Consider the following 25758-nt stretch of genomic DNA (forward strand, 5'->3'; position numbering starts at 1 on the left):
TGGCTGCCTCCTGCAAGCCCCGTACTGGGGATTGAGCCCACAACCTGAGTATGTGCCCTTGACCGGAATCGAACCTGGGACCTTTCAGTTCGCAGACCGACGCTCTATCCATTGAGCCAAACCAGCTAGGGCCCAGTCCTCACTCTTAGAAAGCTTAATCTATCAGGGAGAAAATACAGTGAGTTTTGCTTTGTGCGGTGTTATGTAACACATGTAGTAAATGCTAGAAAAGGGCTGTCTGAGGCAGAGCACGGGCACAGGTGAGGGATGGTAAAGGCCACTGGGTAAGTCAGGCTGAGTGTTGATGGTTACAGAAATGACTAGTAGACAAAAGGAGCCGGAACGGCACAATGGCCCCACTTCATTTTACAATACTCAAGCCTAAAAATAAAATGACAAAGAATACATCCAGATAATAAGATGAACAAATGGGAGTCAAAAAGAGAGAGAAGACATTGATTAGATGGTTTATTGCTAACAGTTTTTGCAGAAGTTACGCCACTCACTCTGAAGATCTTTGCTGTCCACTTGCCTCCTAAGGTGCTTCTGGGAGGTTCAGATTACCTTTTAGCTCCCTGTTTCTGTTCTGGTACAGCCCACATTTACTTGTCTGCAAGTGACCACGCCTTCCACCTCCAGCTGGTTTCCTAATTTTTCAGTTTCTAAAAACTTATAAACAGAAAAAAATCTGATAAAAATAACTTGATATCATGCGAAGTGTTGACACATTAAAGGAATCCTTTGGTTGCCTAACCAGGACATTATTTCTATTCTTAAATATGTCTGTAATAGGCAACAAAGTTGATATGTAATGTTTGAATGTCTCTGAATGGCTTATACTTAGAATAGGTTTCATATACTATTTTAAATGTCCATAAAACACATTACTATTTTTTATTTCATTGAGTTATAAGTTACCCTATAAATAAGAAAGCCATCTAACTAATTTTGATCTAAAATGTAGTTTACCTTATTCTTCAGAATGTAGAAATCTTCCACCTTTTACAAAATGTGGTTAACCACAATACTTCAGGTAGTGTCAGGGAGGAAAAGCAATCAGAAGAGTTGTAGTATATAAAAAGGAAGAAAAAGAAAATATGGGAAAACATATAATGAATGTACGTTTCCCTTAGAAAACAATCTTTCAATTGAAATGTCATAGTTCTAATAAATGCCGAGTGACCATGATAGAAACCACATGAATTTCCACAAGATCCTTAATTAGTTATAAAGAAAAAGGAAACGTGTCCTTTAAGACAAAAATTAGGTAATATTTTCACAGTGAAAGTTAGGCAAAGGTTTTGGAAATTCTTAGAATGGCTCACTTAAAAAACTAACCAAGCAGTTCTGAGTTACTTATGTGATTACAGGTTGGTTTTATCTGAGAAAACCACATAAAATATTAAGTATTAGCACGTAACCAACCATTATATAAAGTATTACACCAAAGGAAGATACCTTTCTTGATGGTAAAATGACATGAAATGTAAACTAAAATTACACAGCATTGAATGAGAGCCAATCGTTAAATCAACTGTCAAGAAAACCGTGGGGAGTTACAGAATAAAACAAACCATCATAATAAAGACACAAGAATCTTTCAAAACACAATATAACAGTAAAATCTAGCCCTTTTTAAAAACGTTTAGAACACTGTTAGTTAAAAGGCCAATTTCAAAGGCAATAATGTAAGTTAACCTAAAAATAATGGTTACTGTGGTGGCTTTAAAACATGTATGCCAGCGGTTCTCAACCTGTGGGTTGCGACCCCTTTGGTGGTCAAACGACCCTTTCACAGGGGTCGCCTAAGACCATCCTGCATATCAGATATTTACATTACACTTCATAACAGTAGCAACATTACAGTTATGAAGTAGCAACGAAAATAATTTTATGGTTGGGTCACAACATGAGGAACTGTATTTAAAGGCCAGAAGGTTGAGAACCCCTGAATTGTATGCGAATTCTTTGACATACAATTCAAATGATGGGCTAGGCTTAGTGCCTCACTTCTAGAAAAAAAAAAAAAGTCAGAAGTGAGACTGTGTAGCTTCCATGACTAAGTCATTAAAAGGACAGCACTTCTGCCCTGGGCAGTGTTGCTCAGTTGGTTGAGCCTCATCCCATGCGCTGAAAGGTCACCGGTTCGATTCCCGGTCAGGACATTCCCAGGTTGCGGGCTCAATGGGAGGCAAGTGATCAATGTATCTCTCTCACATCAGTGTTTCTTTCCCTCTCTCGCTCTCCCTTCCTCTCTCTAAAATCAATAAAAACATATTAAAAAAAAAAAAAGATACTGCTTCTGCCTGGAATGCAAGCTTTCTCATGGTGCTGGCTCTTCGAACCCAGTCATCGTTGTGAGGACGCCCAGGCCACACAGAGAGGCCACGTGTGGGTGTTCCAGTCAAGAGCCTCTACTAGATCCCTAGCTGACACCAGCATCCACGTGCAGTCACGTGAGGGGATCATCAGTCTGCAGATGGCTGCAGCACCGGCCTCTCTGTCTTCCAGCTTAGGCTACGGACATTGTGAAGCAGTGATGAGCCATCCTGCTCTGCACTGTGAATTCCTGCCCATACAAATGGAGATCATTGTTGTCGTAAGCCACTAAGTTTTGGGGCAATTTGTTTTGCAGTAATAGACAACTAACAGTTACCTGAATGCACACACTATTAAACATGAAAGAATTGTTTTTCAAACTGAAAACAATAATCTTTATACCAACCAATTTAGGATATATCCTCCATTTAATAAGTTTGGTAGGTTTTATTTAAGTGATACAATTAAACTTCATTAGTATAAATTTTTATATTTTGAAATCTGAGAAAATTAGAATCTAAATTTTAGTGTTTAGGGTGAATGTCATCATTAAGAGTTCTGGGAAGGAAAGTTTAGGTAATCCACGAAAGAATGAAAGGGGAATACTGAAGCTAATTAACAAATTATTTTCAAGTACTTCATAAAGTGCTCTCCACATAGAAGACACTCGATAGTTATAAAATGTCAAATGAACATTCCCCTAAATTCTTCCTAATAATTTTTTACGTGTTAGCTTTAAGTATTCTATTTGACAAATATGGTTGGCTAAGTTCAAGCAAATTATTTGTGCATCCATGTATTTTATCTTTTCCTAATAAAAGGTGAGCTCCTGAGGGCATCCTTATCTTTTTCACCTCTGTATTCCCCAATGGACACAACAAAATGTTGTCAATTACTGCACTTAACAAATATCTGTGCAAATGATCAAACTGCACAGATGTGCCTGAAGCTAACTCAAGGGTCTTGTAGTTCACTTTTTCCTTTTATTTGTTCTGCCCTTCCCCGTGATTAGTTCAAGCTAGTTGATGTTTTATTATATTTACAAGAGATACTGCAAACCCTTTTATATCATTTACCAGGGTACTTGGAGTAAAGATAAAGATATAAATGCTTGCTATGCGTAACTGGTCATCTGTGGTGATCGAGCCATTCCCTGCATCTCCGGGACGGTGCACGCTGCCGAGCTCACTCACACCGCGCAGCTCCGTCCTGGTGGAAGGGGCGCGCCCCTGCCCAGCTGTGCAGTGTGTGAGTCTGCTCATTTCCTTCGGTGGCTCAGGACAGAGAAAACCTAACCCAGAAGATCTCTATTTTGTTACAGGCAGAGGTTTATAGATCAGCATCATTTTTTAAATATTATAAAGACACACCATTCTGCTTAGGACAGAAAAGAATAAAGACACCTAATTTTTTGTTCATTCCTCCAGTTTAGTCCCAACTTCTTTCAAAACACAATACAACAGTAAAACCTAGCCCTTCTTAAAAGGTTGAGACCCAAGATATTTGACAGGGTTACATTGCCTATGCTCAGACTTACACTTTTCACTGAATAAAATTTTGAAATATTTATTTATAAGGTTACAACTGTCTTTGAAATTAATCAGTGAATGAAGCAACAGTTTTTTTCCATTCACATTCACACTAATTACCACTATAAATAAGATATTCATAATTTCTCCAGTTTCAATCTAAACATTAAATTTGTAAAATTTATAGTAACAGGATGTGAATTCTGGTACAGATTTTCTAATTCACTCTTGGATCTCTGCCTTCACCCGCATCTCACAGGGATAGTGCCTTTTTAAACCTACTTTATAGGCAAATAGGCATAGAAATTATATGAAAACATTTTGCTAAAGTTGCTAAACAAACATAAGGTAAAATATGTGCCATTTTATCATATGTTTTCTAATATTTGATTTGCTTTTTATAATTTAAACAAAATAAAGATTGCATACTTTCGGACTACAAAATTCAGTAATTATACAAGGTGAATTAAAGTAGTAAAGCAGGTCATCATAGTAAACTCATTCATCCATGCTCTCATTTAATTAAGAAATAATAATTATAAAAATAGGTTAACATTTTGTGAAAATATTCCCATTTATTCTATCTTAGGAGTTCTTGCCCATATCGATGGATTGTCTGGCATCAGACATGGCATCTGGTACTTGAACAGTCATATTGTCCATAGACTTTGTCAAACAGATTTGGCAGCCCAACCGAGATCTACCTGTTAGCCCGTACGCCAGATCAAGCATGTCATTCTCCGTATAAAAAAGGGGGAGGTATGGTTTAGTATTAAGTAGGTGTTATTCATAAAACAATGCAGTTGTATAGAACATTTTCTTACTCAAAAAAAGTTAAGAATTTATTTAACTTTTACATTTCTTTTAAGTTGAAAAACATATTCAACTCTCAACTAGAAGGTAACAAAATGTGATCATAAAAAACTAAAAGCCTAGTGGACCATGGCTTCATTTTAGTCTTTAGTCTCCATCATCTACTAATTGTTTCACCAGTACTACTGCTTTTTGGTGAAAGGACTGACAAGCAATGAAATAATCAGAAGGCACAACAGTGGAGAAGAGAACTGAGATTTTAGCAATGCCAAGAAAATGATTAATCAATTCCCAGATAATTAAAACCATACACAGACTATAAAGAAAGTCTTTAAAACAAGAAATTTGGAATAAACACACATATAAGTCATCAATTATCAAATATATATTTTCCCCACATTTTTAACATCTCTAAAATCCAGTTAAATCTTAAAATTAAAGGCATCTAACAATCACTGCTACACTGGGAGGTGGCAGTCACATCAGTGCTGCAAACTTGGTCACAATATTCATATAGGTGCCTCTTCAAATGAGTTACAAGAAGTATGTTACTACTACATATGTTGAATTTAACTACCAGTCAAAATTATACCATTGTGATTAGCTAGTTATTAATGACAGGAAAGGAGCAAAGGGGAGGTCAAACATTATAGGCATGTCATCTGGGCAGCTTCACCAGGAAGCTGCAATTTCACACTCCCCAGGGAACCACCAGCCCATCCCCTGCAGATCACTGGGGGAAGGGACTGGATAAAGGGAAGATGGGTGCATGCAGTGAGTCCGGATGATATAGGGAAGATGCCTGTCAGTCAAACCTGAGAACAGAGATCATTAGCTAAAGGGGGCAGGGCCAATGCAAACCCACAAAAATTTGGGAATACATAATCTCGCAGACAAAGGAGTCTCTTTCACCTGTGTTCCCTCCATAGCCATGTGGCCCTGAAGACCCCACATGCAAAGAACTAATGGACTGCAGCTAGAAACACCAACTAAGCTAGCCCGATGCTGGACTGGACACTGCTCCAACATGAAACAAAAACTCGACACTGGCTTTGAACTTAGCCTTGCTGAAAATGAAATGGGACTTTTTTCCTGGCAGGACAAAGGGAAATGGGACCTTGGAAACTCAGGGGTGCAATTCCACAAAAATAAAGCTTTCTACAATATCTCCTCCTCCCATGGGGACCTCCGGAAATAAGTGCAAAAGGATTACAGAAGAAAGAATTAATACAGAAACACAGCGGAATGTAAATTTGATATTCATAAATGTGTAAATTGATATTCATAAAGCAATTATTTGTCATTGGAAGAATAATTATAGTCCCATTTTCTTCCCTTTTTCAGAATTACTACCAATTTTATTTATATTTTCCTTTTTTAACAATGATGTACAAATGTATGTCTAGGTAATTCAAAATAGCTATTTTACTATGCACAAAATAGGTTAAGTGATAATTTTGTGCCATATTTTTACTAGCAGTGCTCTTTTCTTTCTTAGTGGCAAACAAAAATAAATGCCAGTCTTACAATCCAATTGTCTTCAATTTGATGGAATGTGATGTGGAAGTCTTGGTTTCATTAGCACATTCATCAGACACTCACAGAGCATCTCAAGGCACAGCACTAAATATCAGTGGGGGTACAAAGAGCAGCAACTCACTTCAATAGTTTGAACACCTCTTACACGCTGGGCGCCCAGGACCAGGGATGCAATAGGAGGCAGCAGTGGGTTAGAACCTGAGAGCCAAACAGACCAGTGGTCCAGAATCTAGCCTGAACGTGGCGTGTACACTTTCTTAATGCCCCTCCCCAAACACTCATTTCCTAATCTCATCCTAAAGATGGATAATAAACAGGCTCCTCACTGGACTATGTGGAGGATTAGTTGCTAATATCAGTATTAAGGAATGAACTTTCAATCAAATAGAAGAGATGAGGCATATTTGCAGATAATCTACACTAATAAAAGAGAAACATGGTAATTGTGAACTTTCAATCAAATAAAAGAGATGAGGCATATTTGCAGATAATCCTATATAATAAAGATGTAATATGGAAATGGTCGTTACGTAACGACTGACCGTGTAACGACCGGATCACAGATCAGCAGGAGGGTGGGGCAGCGAGCTACAAGCGGGCAGTGGAGAGCTACAGGAGAGGGCAGGGCAGCAAGCTATGGGGGGCGGGGCAGCGAGCTACTGGTGCACGGATTTGTGGGCAGGGCTACTAGTATAACATATGAGCTTGTGGCAAATGCCATAGAGAGTAAAAGCCAAAAGGTGTGAGGAGAAAGTACTTCCATCTGTTCAGGGGAGATGGGGTTTAGAATGTGCTCTAAACATTTTTGTGAGGATAAGAAAATTTATGTTTTTAGATAAGAAAGTTTGCTAAGACTCTAACAAAACTGTAGTTACATAATACACCTGAAATAAAGCTATTATTATTACTATTATTTTTAATTTTTTATTATTATTTTACATTAGGGTCACCAAATTATAGGTAAACACCAAAGTCAACATCACATAAGCCCTCATTATTTTGCCCCTTACACAGTAAATCAACTAGCTACTTTTCCTGGCTCCAACCAAAATATCAGGTAATGTTTAAGAATAAGGCATCACAGTCAGAGAAAGACAAGTATCACATGATCTCACTCATATGTGGAATCTAATAAACAAAATAAACTGTTGAACAAAACAGATCCAGAGACAAAGAAGCATGGAACAGACTGTCGAATCTCAGAGGGAAGGTGGGGGTGGGTGGGTGGAAGGGTAGAGATTAACCAAAGAACTTGTATGTATATATGCATAACCCATGGACACAGACAATAGGGTGGTGAAGGCCTGGTGGGTGTGGGCTAGAAGGGGTCAATGGGGGGGGGAGGGACATTTGTAATACTTTCAACAATAAAGATTTTTTTAAAAAAGAATAAGGCATCACTTGATACCACTCACTTGCTACTTTAGATGTTACCAATTTTAAGAGTAATTCTACCTATTAATTAATAACAAGAATAACCTGACTGATGTAGTTTAATGTACACTTAGAAGTAGAACTTCATCTTAACATAATTACTATTATATATTAAGTATCTTTAAAAATTCTGTTCTCAAGTAGGTAAAACTTTCCATTATAATTTCATTCAATTATCAAATCTATCCTTCGATGATACCATAAAAAGCATTAAATGTAATCCCAATTCGCTAAACTGTGGCAAATAGTAATCCCTGGAATAAAAATAGACTAAATAAGTTTTATTTTTTTCCTTTTATAAAAAAGAAAAGTTTCGTAAGAGCTAAACTGTGGAATAGTGGAAACAAAGAGAAATGTCACATTTTATATTCAAAGTTTTTAACTGTTATCTACGCAGAAAGATCACTATTACACACACAGGTCTGGCCTTACACAGACATGAACGAGTAAAACCTTTATTTTCCCAGACTATCAGTACAACTGAAGTGGCCCTAAATCTTACCTATCTGTTAGCCCGTACGCCAGATCAAGCATGTCATTCTCCTCATCAGTGATTGCTTCCAATTTCTCGTATATATGCTTTTCAAAGATGAGGTGGCAGGTAGAGCAAGCCAAGGTTCCCTCACATGCACCTACAAAAGCAACAGAATTGAACTTACTCTGCTCTACATTAAACACAATTCAAAGTGGGTTTGAATTAAAGTTAATTATTTCTACATTTTAGATCAGCATTAGCATCCATAATTAAGACTTTATTCTGAATAATAATGGAAATTAGGGACAAGCCCCAACCCCCACACACACAATCTGAAATCACATTCACATATTATTTTTAAAAGTTCTGAAGAGCTCAACACAATCTGTGAAGCCCTATGGTATATAAGAGGAATTAGCAAGCAAACCTACAGTTAAGTAATGGTACATATTCCCTCTCAGTCTTTCCTTGTGATCAGGACAGAAATCAAGTAAGTTCTCTTTAAGAGTCAAACTGGTTTTAAATAATGAGCTATTTGTCCTGCCCCAGTTATTTGCTGAGTGCCTAGTATATGCCAGGTACTGTGAAAGGGGAACTGAGACCTCACCTGGTTCAACCCAACTATGACTGAACCTCTTTGCATATCCTTTTCCAGGGGTTACCCAACCTTTCCCTGAAAACCTCCTGGGAAAGAAATCCACAGCTGCATAAGCCAGACAATTTTGCACTTGGCTTCTGCTGAGCTGGTCTGGAACTCTCATACCTACTGGTCCAGTCCTATCCCGTGGAGTCCAATCCTTTTTTTCCCAGCTTTACTGAGACATAATTAACAAATAAAATTATAAGATGTTTAAAATGTGCATTGTGGTGATTTGATATACATATATATTGTAAAAGTATGCCCCTCATCCAGTTATCATATCCATTTTAAATATATAAAACTCTTGTGAAAACATGTAAGTTATAGTCTCTTAGCAAATGTCAAGTATACAACACAGTGTTATCAACTGTAGTCACCATGTTATACTTTAGCTCCTCAGACTTTATTCGTCTTATAGCTGAAAGTTTGCACCTTTTTATCAACCTCTCCCTATTTCCCTCACCTCTAGCCCCTGGCAACCTCTTTTCTGCTCTGTTTATATGAAAATTTTATTAACTATTTAGTGAATCCTTCTTTTAAACAATGCTTTACATATATTTGAGATTGTTGTTCCTTCTCCAGGCTGGGCACACCCAAGTCTTCCAAATTTTTCTTGTATGAGTTCTGCATCCCTTCCCTCAGCCTGGTTGGGCTCTTAAACTATGGCAGCCAAGACTGTCTGCCAAAACAGAATGGTGCAGAATTGTGTTCTCGTTAAATTCTACGTCAAAAATAGTTTTCCAGCTTGTTTGTTAATACTAATTTTTAAAAAGTGATGTGGCTCTCTTGGTTGAGCGTTGGCTCATGCACCAAAGGGTTTGATTCCTGGTCAGGGCACATACCCAGGTTGTGGGTTTGATCCCTGGTCAGGGTGTATAGGGGAGGCAATCAAGCAATGTATCTCTCTCACATCAATATTTTTCTCTCTCCCTCTCCCTTCCTCTCTCTTAAATGAGTAAATAAATAAATGAGCTATTTAATAAATAACAATAAAAACCATAACAACTGTGAAAATTAGAGACTCCTAGGAGTTACTTAAGTTTGATTTAGATTCTCTTTTGGTCAATAAACAACACACAGAATATGTAAGAAGAACTACTATCAATATCTAGTAACCTTAATTTTCCCGAGTGAACAGATCATTTTACTAAGAATGGTTCCCTCATAATTTAAACATTTGTTACTCATATTTTGTTATCTTAAAAAAAACAAGAGAGGCTTCCTTAAATGTTCATTTTCATAAAATCTAATTCAAAGAAGTAACAAGACTAAGAGAGAGAACATACAGTGAAGTAGAGGAGTCATGCCTGTGGGCCCTAGAGCCAGCCTCCCTGGGTTCGATGTGATTCCACTTTTACTAATGGCATCAACTTGGGCTACTTAACCCTCCATGCCTCCGTTTCCTCAATAGAGTATCTGCACCAATATCTCATGTAGTTGTGAGGATTACATGAGTGTGTACTGAGCATATGTACTTGAAACCACGACTTGTAGACAGTAAACACTGTGCAAGTGTTGGTAATCAGTATTATTTGAAAGTTATAAGAAATCTTGGAGTAATTTAACTTTCTCTTTATAAACATAATGAGAACTAAACCCGAGAAGTTAAATAAATATACCAAGGTCATGCTACCTGTTAGAGATGAGTGGTGACTTTCATCTAAGCTGCCCAATGCTGAGACAACTAGATCCTTCCACGCAATAATCTAAGTCCCCTTACTTAAATATTAGATATAATGTAAATATACACATATACAGTATACTACACAAATATATATACACACCAATTAGTTACTTGAACAAGTAGCTTAGTTTCCTGTTTTTGTGTAAATTTGAAATATTTCAAACAAAAGGTAAATGGATATACTTTACATAAAAAGAAAAGGGCTTTCTCTACTTAAAAAATAAGTAAACACACACACACACACACACACATTTCAAAAACCCCTGCAATAAAAAGAGAACGAGTGTAGTGCAGCAGGGCCAGGCTCTAAATCAGTAGTTCCCAACGTGGGGCACATGCCCCACAGGGGGGGCAATTTGATTTTTAAGGGGAGCAATTCGAGAATGAGTTATTAACAGTGAATTTTTTGCATATCTTATGGTTCTAGGGGCTTCATATACAGTATATAAATATATTGTGACATATTTATACATTTCAGTTCTCCATTATATGTTTGAAAACTTTATTTGCTATTTTTTCATATCACTTATTTTTTTAACATTTTCTTAGTGGTTTCTTCCTCGTACTTCAGCTGTCCTTTCGTTCTTTTATTTTCCTCTTTCATGGATGCCATGTTCTTTGGAAGCTTGTTTAGACCAAGTTAACAGCCTTTTAGGCTTCCTCCACATGAATAGAAGTTCACTTTTTGAATAAGAATTCTATGTCATGTGGGGGGGGGGGGCATCAGGATTTTAGAGATGCTTAGGTGGGGCATGGCCAAAAAAGGTTGGGGAACCACTGATCTAGATGGACCTACCACACTGTCTGCTGTGTCCTGGGCAAGCCTCTCAGACCTGTTTTCTTCTCATCTGTATAATAAGAGATCGAGGAAGATAACCTTTAAGGACCTGCTGGCTCTAGCATTTTATGACTCCATAGAGAAGTATCACTACTCTTAATGAATTTATCCCCTAGTATTCAATAAATATATACTTATCTTGATTTCTGTTTTTATGTTACCAATACCCAATACAGACAAACCTAAAACTAAAATAGCAAATCCCTCTGGAAATACTGCAGGCCAAAAATCAGGAAATCCAGCCTCCTTTTGTCTTCAAAATGTAAGTGCAACAATCCTCACAAAATATTCCCAGCACCTTTCTTCAGATTTGTTATTAAAATAACAAATCCTGAGTCCTGCAAGCCAAGTATAATAGAAGATGCAAGGAAAACAAACTCACAGTCTAGGGCAGGGTGAGGTGGGTGGGGCTGCAGAGGCAGGGGACCAAGTTCCCTCAGGCGCCTGACCTTGCTCTATCAGCCCGTATTCTCCACCTTGTTTCCGGGCGTACTCGGTGGGGAACACAGGCTCAGTAACCGTCTTTCATGGGGAGTTGCCGCAGGGATGCACTAGCCAGGGGGTTATGAACACGTCACTCCTCTCCCAGATCCAGCCCCTGGAGAGACGGGTTGTAAACCTCTGCTATAGGTTACAAAAGGCTGCTAAAGGATGCCGAGCAGGAAAGTGACCTGGGAACTTCATTTTGGGGAGATCTCACTGCTGCTTGTGTGTAAAGCATGGATTTAAGATTTTTTTTAAAAAGGCAGAAGCAAAAGCCATAAGGTTTCACCATAGGGGAGGAGGAAAAGAGGAAAGGAAGGATCAGAAAGGCAGAGAGCCAAGGCGAGACCCTTCCTAGAAAGGCAGTCAAAACAAAAACGTCTCAAATGGTAGACAGAGAACCAGAAAAGTGTGACATCAGAAAAGATCAAGGAAAGAGAGAGTGCATACAATGTGTTCTCAATCATCCTGCAATGGAGAGCAAAGTTCATATGCCCATAAATCCTTCCAGAAAAATTTAGGACATTCCTTTTTGTACCACCTGGCCAGACAACATGCCGAGTTGCCATCCATCCAGCTCTTCATACGCTTTAAGCTCTCTCTTCCCTAGGAAACTTCAATTCTTCCAACCTTCTCTTAAAGGTTTTTTCATTCTCTAATATAATTTTATTGCCCGCTTACGAACCTTGCCAATTGTTTCCACATCTTGCTTAAGTTGTCAAGTTCAGAGCTGAAGAGAGTATTCTAATAAGAATCTGACAAATGTTGAGCATATACAGAAGGTTAACTTTTGGTTCCTACATGCAAAGTTCCTACTACACATTCTAGTCCAGCCGTGGGCAAACTACGGCTGGCGGCCGTTTGAAATAAATAAAACTAAAAAAAAAAAAGCGGCGGGCCGTATCCGGCCCGTTTGAAATAAATAAAACTAAAAAAAAAAAAGACCGTACCCTTTTATGTAATGATGTTTACTTTGAATTTATATTAGTTCACACAAACACTCCATCCATGCTTTTGTTCCGGCCCTCCGGTCCAGTTTAAGAACCCATTGTGGCCCTCAAGTCAAAAAGTTTGCCCACCCCTGTTCTAGTCCCATGTTTATTATTTAAATAAATGTGTCACATTCATGATCCCTCCTTATTGTATAGTCCCTTTCAAACTTTTTCCACCACACGTTGTGACCAAGTATGTTCTCCTTATCACACCAGGAAGAAACTCAAATATAAAAGAAACTTTAAGACTCAGAGTGAAATCAACTCAGCTTGTATAAGATGGCTAACACTGGACCAGAGAAATATGTCATATTGTGGAGCAAGTACTACTATAGAAAAAAAATTACAGCAAAGATTTGCAAGACCCCATGGCACTTATAAGAAGAAATAGACAATCCTACAAAACCCCAAAATAGTAAGATAATCTGAGGTTTTTTTTTAAGTGTTTTTAAGATTTAACCTATATGTTCTATAAAAAATAAGCATTTTAAAGAACACTAAAGACATGTCTCTAAAGAAAATATTTCTTAAAACTTTCTTTATTGATTTTAGAGAAAGAGGAAGACGAGAGAGAGAGAGAGAGAGAGAGAATGGTTATTTCCTGCACTCACCCCAACCTAGTTGTGCCCTGATCAGGAATCGAACCTGCCACCTTTCAGTGTATGGGAGGATGCTCTAACCAACCGAGCCACACTGGCCAAGACATACAGATGGCCAAGAGACATATGAAAAAATGCTTAAAGTCACTGATCATCAGAGAGATGCAAATTAAAATGACAATAAGGTATCACCTCACACCTGTCAGAATGGCTACCATCAACAAATCAACAAATGACAAGTGCTGGCGAGGATGTAGAGAAAAGGGAACCCTAGTACACTGCTAGTGGGAATGCAGACTGGTGCAGCCACTGTGGAAAACAGTACGGAGTTTCCTCAAAAAATTAAAGATGGAACTCCCATTTGACCCAGTGATCCCACTTCTAGGAATATCTCGTAAGAAACCCGAAACACCAATCAGAAAGAATATATGCACCCCTATGTTCATAGCAGCACAATTTACAATAGTTGAGATTTGGAAACAGCCTAAGTGCCCATCAGCAGATGAGTAGATTAAAAAACTTTGGTACATTTACACAATGGAATACTATGCTGCTGGAAGAAAGAACTCTTACTATTTGCAACAGCATGGATGGACCTGGAGAGCATTATGAGCAAAATGAGCCAGTCAGAAAAAGACAAGTATCACATAATCTCACTCATATGTGGAATCTAATTAACAAAATAAACTGATGAATGGAGTGGATCCAGAGACATGGAAGCAGGAACAGAGTGGGGAATCTTGGAGGGAAGGCGGGGGAGTGTGGGTCGATGGAAGTTGATCAATAAAGAACTTGTACCATATATGCATAACCCATGGACACAGACAATAGGGCGGTGCAGGCCTGGGGGTGGGGGATGGAGGGAGTCAATGGGGGGAAAAAGGGGAGAAAAAAAGGGAAAAAAATTTTAAGATTGAAATCATAACTATTATATTTTCCAACAACAATGGCATAAAACTAGTCATGCATATATTCCCACTACCAGAATAAGGTGCAGAATGGAAAAATTAGTCCCTATAGTGTGGGGGGTATGTGTATTATGGAGAGATAGAGATAGAGATAGAGATAGAGATAGAGATAGAGATAGATACAGAGAGATAGAGAGAGAGGTAGAGAGGAAGGTAGAGAAGGAGGTAGAGGTAGAGGTAGAGGTAGAGGTAGAGGTAGGAGGTAGAGGTAGAGAGAATGTGAGTGTGTGTGAGTGTGTGTGTGTGTGTGTGTGTGTGTGTGGTGAGTATGCCCAGGAAGTTAAGGTGTTCTTGACCTGACATTAGAAGTTGCAATGCATTTTCTCATAGAAACCAGACTGTAAATGGTGATTAAATAGGTATGAAAAAATAAATTCTTTAGGGTTGGCCTAAAAATGTTCTCTAATGGGAAAAACTAATTCCAAATGCTAGTTAGTTGACCTGAGTATGGACTTGGAGAATAAAATCTATCCATTAGCTGGGGAATATCTATTGTTTTTATTCTTATCACAAACACAGAAAAAAAAAGCTCTACAGAACAAGCAATGGGAGGCAATATATAAAAGGAAAAGGGATACCAAAGTAACAACCACTACAGAGTCTTCACTCTAAAACTGCTAGCTGACCAGAATAGGAGTACACTAATATAATGACATGTGGAGAGATGGGGACTGAAAATGCAACAAAAGTTATGGATCTATGCTTAAACACAGTCCCAGAGCAGTACTGGTGGCTGTCAGCTTCCAGCCGGTGTAGCTCAGCTGGGTGGAACATCATCCTGTATACTGAAAGGTTGCAGGTCCAATCCCTGGTCAGGGCACATATGAAAGGCAATCAATCTATGTTCTCTTTCACATCGATGTTTCTCTCTCTCTCTTTCTCTCCCCCTCTCTCCTTTCCCCTCTCTCTAAAATCAGTAAGCCAAAAAAAAAAAAAGCAAAAATGAATGAATGAATAAATAAATAAATAAATAAAATCAATAAGCATATCTTCTGGTGAGGATTTAAAAACATAATAAAACAAAATCAATAAAAACATACCCTCAGGTGAGAATAAACAAAAGTTTGATCTAGCATAGCCAGAAATACATTATACAATAGGAAGTCAATAAATATGATAGTAATAAATATAGATTTATATAAACATTATCAGGATTTCCCAATTTGAATAATTTTTCTCAAAACAGACATAAAGAATATAGGTGATGTAAAGGAAAAAAATGGTCTGAGATAATAACTAAGTAAATTTGATCAGAGAGCTATTACTGCCCCCTAGTGACAGAATATTACAATACACTTTGAAAACTTAGATCATAAAGTTGGAAATAAGAATGCTTATAAATCTGTGTTGCTTGCAAAATTTCTAATTGGTCCTTTTTACTCATTTATCCATTCATTATTTCACTTAATATACAATAAGGGATAAAACAGAAATGATTTTATCCTTCATCGCAGTCTCTTGGGAGAAAGATGCACACATAAAAAAATATATAACTAATAGATTGTGATAAATGCTATGAAAGAACGAACAGGATGCTGTAATGGAGAAAAATGGGTTCAGGCTAATAAGAGAAACCCTACTTGGAATTGGACAGTGGGACAAAGCTTCACTAAGGAAGAAACATAAAGTGAGACTAGCCCTAGTCAGTTTGCTCAGTGGTTAGAGCATTGGCCTGCAGACTAAAGGGTTCTGGGTTCGATTCTGTCGAGGCCATGTATCTTGGTTGCAGGCTCCATCCCCAGCCCCAGTCGGGGTGCGTGTGGGAGGCAACCAATCGGTGTGTGTCTCTCACATGGATGTTTCTCTCTCTGTGTCTCTACCCTCCCTTCCACTCTCTCTATAAAACCAATAGAAAAAATATCCTTAGGTGAGGATTAACAAAACAATAATAACAATAAAATAAGTAGAGAGACAGATACAGGATTTTCAGGATGGGGATTGGGGAAGTGCCCCAAGCAGGAAAAATTGTAAAGTGTATACAAAGTCTCAGCAGTAATGGGTGAGTTCAGCTCTTGAGAAAAGGCCAGCATGGCCAAAGTGAGAAACGGAATGAGTATAAACGGGGTGGAGGGGTTGCAGATGGGGCCAAACAATGCAGAACCTTTTAGGCTAGGGCAGTGGTCGGCAAACTGCGGCTCGCGAGCCACATGCGGCTCTTTGGCCCCTTGAGTGTGGCCACGAAGTTTCAATCGCACTGTACGTGCGCGCCCGCACGTGGTATTTTGTGGAAGAGCCACACTCAAGGGGCCGCAGTTTGCCGACCACTGGGCTAGGGTAAGGAGTGTGCATTTTATCCTAAGTGAAATGGGACCTTATTCATCGTTTTTAATCAGGGGACATGTCTGTCGTGTATTACGATAGATTACCCCAATTGCGGGGCTCAGAGCAGAAGCAGATCAGCAGTTACAGGTACACAGTGACTGGCCAAGCCCCAAGCAGTGACTGCGGGGATGAGAGAACAGGACACACTTTAAATAGGAAACATGCACCCTGGCTGGTTTGGCTCAGTGGACAGAGCATCGCCCTGCAGACTGAAGGGTCCCAGGTTCGATTCCAGTCATGGGCACATGTCCGGGTTGCGGGCTCAATCCCCAGTGGGGGGCGTGTAGGAGGCAGCCGATCAGTGATTCTCTTTCATCGTTGATGTTTCTATCTCTCTCTCCCTTCCTCTCTGAAATCAATAATAATATATTTTTTAAAAAGTTTCCTGCTTCTAAATAAGTAAATAGGAAACATGCTTTGGAGGCACAACTGACAGGAGCTGCTGTGGGACTGGAGGTAGGTGATGGGGGAGAAGGAAGAATAAAAGACGCTGTTTTCAGGTTTCAGCAGCGGAGAGATGCTCATTACTGACAGAAAAGACTTGCGGAAGGGCAGGTTTCAGTTGGGGGAATCAAGACCTGTTTAAATATTGACTTTAAAATATCTGTGCAACTTCCAAGAAGACATGTAAAGGAGGACGTTGGATCTGTAGTCCAAGGCTCAGAGGGGATGTCCGAGCCAACAATGTAAATTTAACTTCATGGGCATCTAGATGGGATTTAAGGTCACAGAGGATGAGATCACTCAGGGAGAAACTGTAAACAGACTTTGTACTTGGTCAGCCTCCTTCGACATGGTGATCATCTGTGAGTATGACTTATGACAAGGGCAATACTTAAAGGGTCTCCTGTATTTGGCTTTAGGAGTTAATGAAATAGCTGTCCCCATGTTGTTACAATAACCTCTTCTTTATAAGAATAGCATTTCAGGCTTCTTGATCTCTTCTTTTCAGCTTTATTCAAGAAAATGATTTAGGCTTAAGTCTTATCTTTTGTGAACCTAGATTAGCTTATCTCAAGTTTATAGTTACATGACAAAATTCTGGACTTGTTAGGATCCTTGATCTTTAAAGCCTCTCTGCTAAGTCTGCTTAAGGGAATGCAGAATCCTCATCAAACTGCTAAAGACTGTGTAGGCCAAGTTAAAATGCCACAAATCTGACCATTCTTACACAGTGGGCACTGTGCTAAGCACTCTACTTCCAATATCCCATGAGGTTAGAACTATCAGAATCCTATTTTATAGAAGAGGAAACTGAGACATAAAGATATTAAGGTGGCTTGCTCCAGGGCTCATGGCTTGTAAAGAAAAGTGTTAGTTTATGAACCATAGTCTATAATGAAAAGTGAACCTGTGTTATTAATAATAGCTATGTAATTCATAATAGCTAGGTTTTATTTTAAGTACTTGCTTTTTTACAGCTACTGTCGTCCTGAGGATTATGAACCATAACCTACCTGATTCCAGTCTATTCTCCATTGCTATGCTATGTACTACTTTTCATTTGTGAAAAAATAATTCAGAGAAACTAAGTTTAGTTAAAAGTGTAGCTAAATATGAACTCATACAATGGAAATCAATTATAAATAAATTTTATAGAACTCATGCTATACATAAATTATCACTGAGGTCTTTATATACATAAGTCATTCTTACCCATGGTATGTATCTGAATCATGTAGAGCATTTTAAAAACATATCTGCAAGGCCTGGCTGGGGTGGCTCAGTGGTTGAGCATCAACCTATGAACCAGGAGGACATGGTTTGATTCCTGGTCAGGGCACATGCCTGGGTTGTGGGCTTAATCCCCAGTAGGGAGCATGCAAGAGGCAGCTGATCAATGATTCTCTCTGATCACTGATGTTTCTATCTCTCTCTCCCTCTCCCTTCCTCTCTGAAATCAATAAAAATATATTTTTAAAAAAATACACACCGGCAAAACTCTCCTCTCTTCCTGCACCACCCAGGGTGGAACACAAATGATGTCTGCACTTTTCAAAGTTCTGTAGATTCTAACTCCATCCCAGACAAGAACCACTTCCTTAGACTAAAAACTCCTTAAGATTGGTACTATATCAACTATTACATCACCTAATTTCTAAAATAGCTCATGCAGAAAAGATGCTTCTTAGAGAAAAAGGCATAAAGAATTAGAGACTTCGGTTTGAACCTTAGCCCTCTCTACTTGTACGACCCAGGGAATGTTAACTTCTCTGAACCTTAGTTTCTTCATCTATAAAGTAAAAGTTTTTTTAAAAAATCTACCCCTTAGAGTTGTTACAATCATAGATAACATATAGTATGCGCTCAACTGGTAGTTGTTCTAATTAATCCTGAAACTGACTAAACAAATATCAGATTTAAAAATGCAGCATAAATAGTGCCACCTCTGGAAAGTACACTCTGTGAAGTCACCTGAGTGAGGACAGTCTTCCAAGAGCTCACAACCCAGTCAGGGACTGGGGCATTTTCTCTAACAAGGAAGCCGTGGTGAGCATTCACAGGGAGGTGGATTTCACGGATCACAGGGAAATGAGGAAAAGAGAAATAACTCTGATGCAGAAATGGTTCTCAAAAGTGCGATGTGAACTGTGCTCTGACAGAAGCATAGTCAGATATGCTCATTGGACCTTATTTCAGGCCAATGGTTCACAAACTTAAACATGCATCAAAGTGACATGGAGGGCTTGTGAAAACACACAGGGCCCTACCCCAGACTTTCTGACTCAGAAGACCTGGGCGGGGCCCGAGAATCTGCATTCCCACGTGACCTGATGCCAATAACCAAGGGAACCCTCTTCGAGAACCATCACTAGAGTGCTTGAGCAGAACTGACGAGTGCGCCAGACTTTCTGACTCAGAAGACCTGGAGCGGGGCCCAAGAATCTGCATTTCCCAAGTGACCTGATGCTAATAATCAAGGGAACCCTCTTCGAGAACCATCACTAGAGTGCTTGAGCAGAACTGACGAGTGCTAGCAGCTTTCCCTGGCAGCATCTGGGGTGTGGCTTGTGTGAGTGCTTAAGGACTACGGTCAGAAGTCTATGCTCTAGAAATAAAAACCCTTTCTCCATAAAAACACTTTGTCCCCTGATAAGAGGTAGATAAATTTCCCTTCCTGGAAAGGTAAGCTAACTTTCCAGACTAAGTTAAAACTATTTAATTACCTCTTGTAATATGACATTTATCTCTAACCTGTTATTTTTCAACTCCACTAGCTATTTCCTGGATTTGCATAACACAGGTAAACAATAAGGTAATGAGGTGACAGATTTTGAGGTACAAAGCTAATCAAATGCAAAAAGAATAGAAATACAGTATTACTTATTCTTTCAAAATGAGAATATAACACTAATACATCCTGAATTTTAATATTTTACTCTGTATGGTGTAAGTTAAAATTTTTCAAAAGAACAGTGTTGAAACCTATTCAATAGTTTCACTTATAAATTTTAAGGACTCTTTCATACTCACCAAAACCATCAATATCTAGATTATTTTCAATCACAACATCTAGCAGAGAGTCACCGATTTTTCCTTTGGCTGTTAGTATTTCACCGTCACGGTTTAAAAAGTGGACTGTTATTTTATCTTCTGAGCTGAAAAAGGAAACAGTTCTTTATTAATTATTTTCAAAAAATACTTTAAAATAACTGTTTTTAATTATTTTCAAAAAATACTTTAAAATAACTGTTTTAAGAACTGGTAAGGTCAAATTAAAAAACACTTGTAAGGTCAAAGAAACAGTGGTGTGTGTGTGTGTGTGTGTGTGTGTGTGTGTGTGTGTATGCACATGCAAGCAAATGTGCTCTTCTACAGAATTTTCTTTTCTTTCCAAAGTTCATTTGGGAAGAAAATACCACAAATACCAAAAAGGCATATCTATCTGCCCAGCTACCAGAAGAGCTCTACTGCCTGAAAGGAAATGAAAACTAGGCCATGTACTTCCCTATGCATTGTGTCTCCCGAGTGGTCATGGTTATGAGTCACAGTCATGTCAAAACATCTAGCAATCATTATCATGAAAGTCTATTTTGCTCTCACACAGCTCTCTGAAAAACAATCTCTATGAACGTGCCCCTAAAGACTAGACCACTGTTGTGGTGAGCTTTGGGAAAGCAAAGCACCCTGCCGTCAATAGGCAATTATGCATGTGTCTGGCAGGTACTGTGCTTAAGGCAGCAGTCTGATAGTTTCCTGAGTATTTGAACATCTCACTCTGGTCTACATTGTGTGCTCAAAAATCAAAGGGACTAGAAAATATTATTTGTTTGTTTGAATCTGTGGGAAGATAAATATACCCCCTTAAGTGCTTTATTATAGGACATTATATTATCTATCAGCCAGCTAACTTAAAAATTGTTTCCCTTCTCACAAACATCAAAACAAAATTTGGGAAAAGAAATTATATAAGTAACTAGATCCTTATCCTCCACCATTGGTCATTATAATTTTTACCTCACAATTGAAAAGATGTACTTCAGCTTAAAATAATTAATTGCAATTTTCACTACTGCCAGCAGATGGTAATAGTCCATATCAAAGAAAACTTGAATATAAGTAAAACCTAGAATTAAATAATTCCAGAGTTATAAATATCTCCCAATTTATCAAATCCTCACAAATGAGGCAACTGAAGTCCCTATCAGATAATGGCCTCCCTAATATTCCAACACTGAAAAAAGAGGATTCCATTAATTAAAAATTATATAAAATACTAGAGGCCTGGCCTGTGCCCTCTCGCAATCCAAGACCCCTCAGGGGATGTAGGGGAGCCAGTTTTGGCCCAATCCCCAAAGGCCAGGCTAAGGAACCCCACTGGTGCAAGGGCCTCTAGTATGCATATAAGATCTTTGGTTAATCTCTCCCTCCTTCCCTGAGATTCATCACTCTGTTCCATGTTTCCATGCCTGTGGTTTCCGCTCCTGCATTAATCATCTGCCCCCTGGTGGTCAGTGCACGTCACAGCTACCAGCCAGTTAGCTGATTGCTTAGGCTTTTATATATATAGACTAGAGGCCCAGCGCACACGAAATTGTGCGCAGTTAGGGTCCCTAGGCCTAGCCTGGTCTCTGTCACATGGCCTCTGCTGCCCTGCGACGCTACATGAAGCTCCCCACCCCAGGACGCTCCGTGAACCCCGCGACTGCTCCTCAAGGCTCCCTCGCCCCTCAACTGCTCCGTGAAACTTGCTGCCACCCTGCGAAGCTCACTGCTGGACACTCCGCGAAACTTCCCTCTCCCCCCACCCCGTGACTGCTCTGGAAACCCCCCTGCCCCGCGACTGCTTCTCGAAACTTGCTGCTGCCCAAGTGACTGCTCCGCTAAGCTCACGGCCACCCCGCAAAGCAGCCCGCCACCGCCGCTCAACAGTTTCCAGTCCCACCCCGCCACCAGCCCCCCCTCATGGTGAGTGGCTCGGGGATTGGGGGAGAGGGGGGACTGAGAGGTGCTCCATCACTTCATAGTGACCAGTTGCCCGTTCGGTCATGAAGGCACCTACCTCTTTATATATATTAGGATATGTGAAAGTCTCTCAAAAGGGCTTGTGTACTCCAACTATTTTTTTTCATAGCAAAAAAAAATGCTTTAAAATTAAGTATTCTGAATATTATTCTTGATTTTCCAAGTACAATGGCTGAGAATGAAGATACTCTGGAGGCAGGGAGACCACTTTGTAAGTTATTAAAAGAGCACAAACTAAGCAAGGATATAGGAGACATTGTCTTAGATATTCAGGGGGTAGAATTAAAAGGTTCTGGTAGCCATCAATATAAGATGGACTGAGAGAGAGAGGAAAGAAATAATGTTGAAGTTTCCAGCTCGGGCAATTAGGGGGTACAGTTTAAGGTAGGGTTAACAGATGGGGAGATGGAGCTTTGGGGAAGATGGAAATGAGTTTGAGTTTAGACCTGTTCAATTTAATAATAGAAAAAAGTAGATGAGAATGTCGAGAAGCCAGATGGATCTGAGCCCAGCAGAGCAGTCTAGAGATTTGACATCCACAAATGCCTCGTAAAAGTACGACAGACAGAATTCCATCATTTGTACTCACTACCGCAGGCAAAGGTTTTAGGGCTGCTGTTCTTCTAGAGCACTCTAGAGCTGAGTTACAGCAAAGGAATTCGAATTCTCTTCTACATCAGACTCCTCTGTAAAAGTGGGTTAACAACATATGCAAAATACATAACACAGAGTAGAGCTCAACAAACACTGATTAATAACTTTTAAAGTCTCAGTCCTCGTGTTGCTAAGAAGCCTGAACTGCTGCTATATATGTACAGCCTCACACAAAAACTGCAGAGGATGAGTATGAATAGGTTTACCAGAGGACAGGAGAGGGAGCAGAAAGGTAATTCTAGAGTTGAAAAGTATGGAATGTTAAGAATCAGATGTAGATTCCAGCCCTGGTTCTGACACATACTAATTAGAGGACCATCGGAAGCCACAGTGACTTCCCCAAGCTGCTGAGAGAATCAAGGAGAGAAAGTTTATGGAAACTCTGTTTCCTTGAAGCATTACGCACGTACTTTATACCCAAGTAACCCTATCCATTCACTATTAATACAGTGGGGCCTTGACTTAGGAGTTTAATTCGTTCCCTGACGGAGCTCGTAACTCAAATTACTCGTAGGTCAAATCAAAAAGTGAACGAGTGAGACACGTGATGCTGGGCTGATGTGGCGTTCACTGTGATGTTCGCTGCGCCAACTAGCGGTGGGGTATCTGAAGCTGGCTCGTAACCCGAATTTTAGCTCGCAACTCAAAGCAAAAAATCGGCTGAGAGACGGCTCGCATCTCGAAAAACTCGTTGGTCGGGACACTCGTAAGTCAAGGCCCCACTGTAATTGGTGTTGGTGGGTTTTGTGGATTTCCCCCTCAATTCTAAGAACTAGCAAGAAGCTTTGAGCTATTCCCAAAAAGGAAGATTTCATACACTGGTAAATAATTATGATCTTTCCAAATTTTCTTTCATCAATTAATCAGCCAACACAAAAAACACTATGTTCTTCACTTGTTACCCTTTACTCACTGCCATTTATTCAGCTCAATCAGACAGTTGTCAGGGGCTGCTGTGCTGCCGTTCGGGGAGGGGAGTTAAGCTGCTGATGCCTACTTCTTTCACCATAGAGAGTAGCCTGGGACCATTGGTCCAAGAAAAGGGCACCCATCTAGGGCTCCCTACTTCCTTAGCCACCTCAGCTCCTCCAAACGACCCCATGGGCTAAAGAATTACCAACTACTATGGTGCTCAAAAAAACAAACAAAAACTATATGAATTTTAGTCCTAGCTTTGCCAGCAACTTGCTATAGAATTTTTATTTTCCTTCATCTAACCTCCCAAGATTTTCTTAAGAGTCAAGTGAAATAATATATGGAAAGCTCTTTGCAACTTAAATCACTACAGAATATAAAGTATTGTGTCAGGGTATTTGGGAGTGAAAGGAGTTTTCGACTCTCAATTACTGATAGCTTATCTAAAATGTTAAACTTCCAAGTCAGAATGACAACCTCTAGACTGCTCTGTCCAGGTGACCTTTGTGTGTTCTACACCTGTGATGTTCTATACAGCAGCTACTCGCTACTGATACTTAAAAATTCAACCGGGGCCCTGGAAGGTGTGGCTCAGTTGGTTGGGCGTCATCCCAGGCACCCAACGGTCATTGGGTTCCATACCCAGTCAAGGCACATGCTGGGGTTTCAGGCTCGATCCCCAGTAGGGGTCATGCAGGAGGCAGCCCTTTGATGTTTCTCTCTCCCTCTCCCTTCCTCTCTCTCTAAAATCAATTCTTAAAAGAAAAACATTTGTTTTAAAAAAGTTCAACTGGGAAACTGATTAATTTTATTTTAAACAGCCACATGTGGTTAGTGCTGATCAACTCTCAGATAATATTAGCTGTAGCTCCAAAGTCTGTGATAGGAAGCACAAGGCCTCAACAGAAAAGCAGGACTGTGAGGGAACAGAATAAACGTGTGCCCCTTTAAGACAACTTCATAATCCAAACATTCAGTTCGGAGGAGATCATTCCTATTTACAAAAGCATTTATGTCCCTGTAAATACTAATTACACAAGCATGTTCCATACATGTCCCAATTTATATAATTTTTCAAGAAAGCATCCACTGTAGAAAACAAGGCATGTGCTGGGAGGGAGGTCAAAAGCAGGGAAGTGTAGGGGATATAGGGACAAATGAATCCGGCTCGCCTTCTCCGTTATTCCCCTCAGTTCATGCAGCAAATTCACTGAGCACCCGCTATAGAATAAGATTAAGGAGAAAAGGCGAATAAGTCCTACACCCTCTTCTCAGGTACCTCCTCAAGAAGAGAAAAGGCAGAAGACAAATCCAACAGTTCCTCCCTCCCTCCGGGTCTAGCTGCCTGCTACCTGCCAGCAGGGAATCAGTGAGCATTCTGCATCCTGCAGGGTCCCATCACGGTCCTGTACGCTGAAATGAGCACCTCTTAGCTCTAAGGAGATCGTGCCTTTGAAAAGCAAATATGCCCGAGAATACAAAGTACCAATACATTCTGGGGAAATTTTTGCACATCTCTTTCGACATTTACTACAAAACACTCCAGCTGCCCTGCCTGTGGAGTAGCCATACTCTATCTCACCGCTTCACTAATGAACTTTTTTTTCACTTTAAACTCAAAACAAAACGAAAACATAAAACACTGCAGGCCTGAGCTGCTGCTGCTACCAGGTAACATCTTCTGAGCCAGGAGGCGACCTGTCTTTCCTGCATTCTCTCATGTATTCCCCCAAGTAACCCTGTGGGACCAGCACCACTGCTCTCCTCCATTTACATACAACTGGGGGCGCGGAGACGCGTCGAGATTGCAGAAGCGGACGGGGAGCGGCAAAGCCGCTGCACAACCCGAATCGCCGCTCGGCGCAGGGCTTTCGGCGCGGCATCGGCTGGGAGACGGCGGGAGCCCGGGCACGGGGTGGATGTTCCCCGACAAGTGGACGTTCCGACATGGATCTGGAGGCAGAAAGTCCTCACGCCGCAGGAGAAAGGCCCGTCAAGCCCTGCCGGCCCGGCCCGCCACGGGGTGCACCTCGCGAAGGTCACCGCGGCTCCTGGCAGAGCAAAGGTTAGTCCCAGCCAACCAGCAGC

At 40.0% G+C, this 25758-nt stretch overlaps 1 protein-coding gene and 1 long non-coding RNA gene across 2 annotated transcripts; both read right to left on the bottom strand.

The window, feature by feature from the left end:
* Positions 1–442: 442 nt before the first annotated feature.
* On the bottom strand, positions 443–1809 carry LOC106724242. The gene is made up of 2 exons (XR_001359985.1): positions 970–1809; positions 443–669 (listed from the first exon to the last, which is right to left on the bottom strand). It is a non-coding gene; the product is annotated as an uncharacterized LOC106724242 (long non-coding RNA).
* Positions 1810–3869: 2060 nt separating this feature from the next.
* Positions 3870–25734, bottom strand: FDX1 (ferredoxin 1). Its single transcript, XM_005883173.2, has 5 exons — positions 25449–25734; positions 21094–21202; positions 20110–20234; positions 8137–8266; positions 3870–4548 (listed from the first exon to the last, which is right to left on the bottom strand). Exons 2-5 carry the CDS (start codon positions 21171–21173, stop codon positions 4434–4436), a joined length of 450 nt encoding a protein of 149 aa, XP_005883235.1. The 5' UTR covers positions 21174–21202; positions 25449–25734; the 3' UTR covers positions 3870–4433.
* Between the last annotated feature and the right edge of the window lie 24 nt (positions 25735–25758).

Source organism: Myotis brandtii, unplaced genomic scaffold (assembly GCF_000412655.1).
Source record: "Myotis brandtii unplaced genomic scaffold, ASM41265v1 scaffold775, whole genome shotgun sequence".
Lineage (NCBI taxonomy): Eukaryota > Metazoa > Chordata > Mammalia > Chiroptera > Vespertilionidae > Myotis > Myotis brandtii.

Coding starts and splice junctions, on each gene's coding strand:
- FDX1 (XM_005883173.2), bottom strand. CDS start 21,173: ATGGACTATTACCATCTGCTGGCAGTAGTGAAAATTGCAATTAATTAT. Junction 20,235..21,093: donor TACATCTTTTCAATTGTGAG/GTAAAAATTATA, acceptor TTCCTTTTTCAG/CTCAGAAGATAAAATAACAG. Junction 4,549..8,136: donor GCGTACGGGCTAACAGATAG/GTAAGATTTAGG, acceptor GCTAACAGGTAG/ATCTCGGTTGGGCTGCCAAA.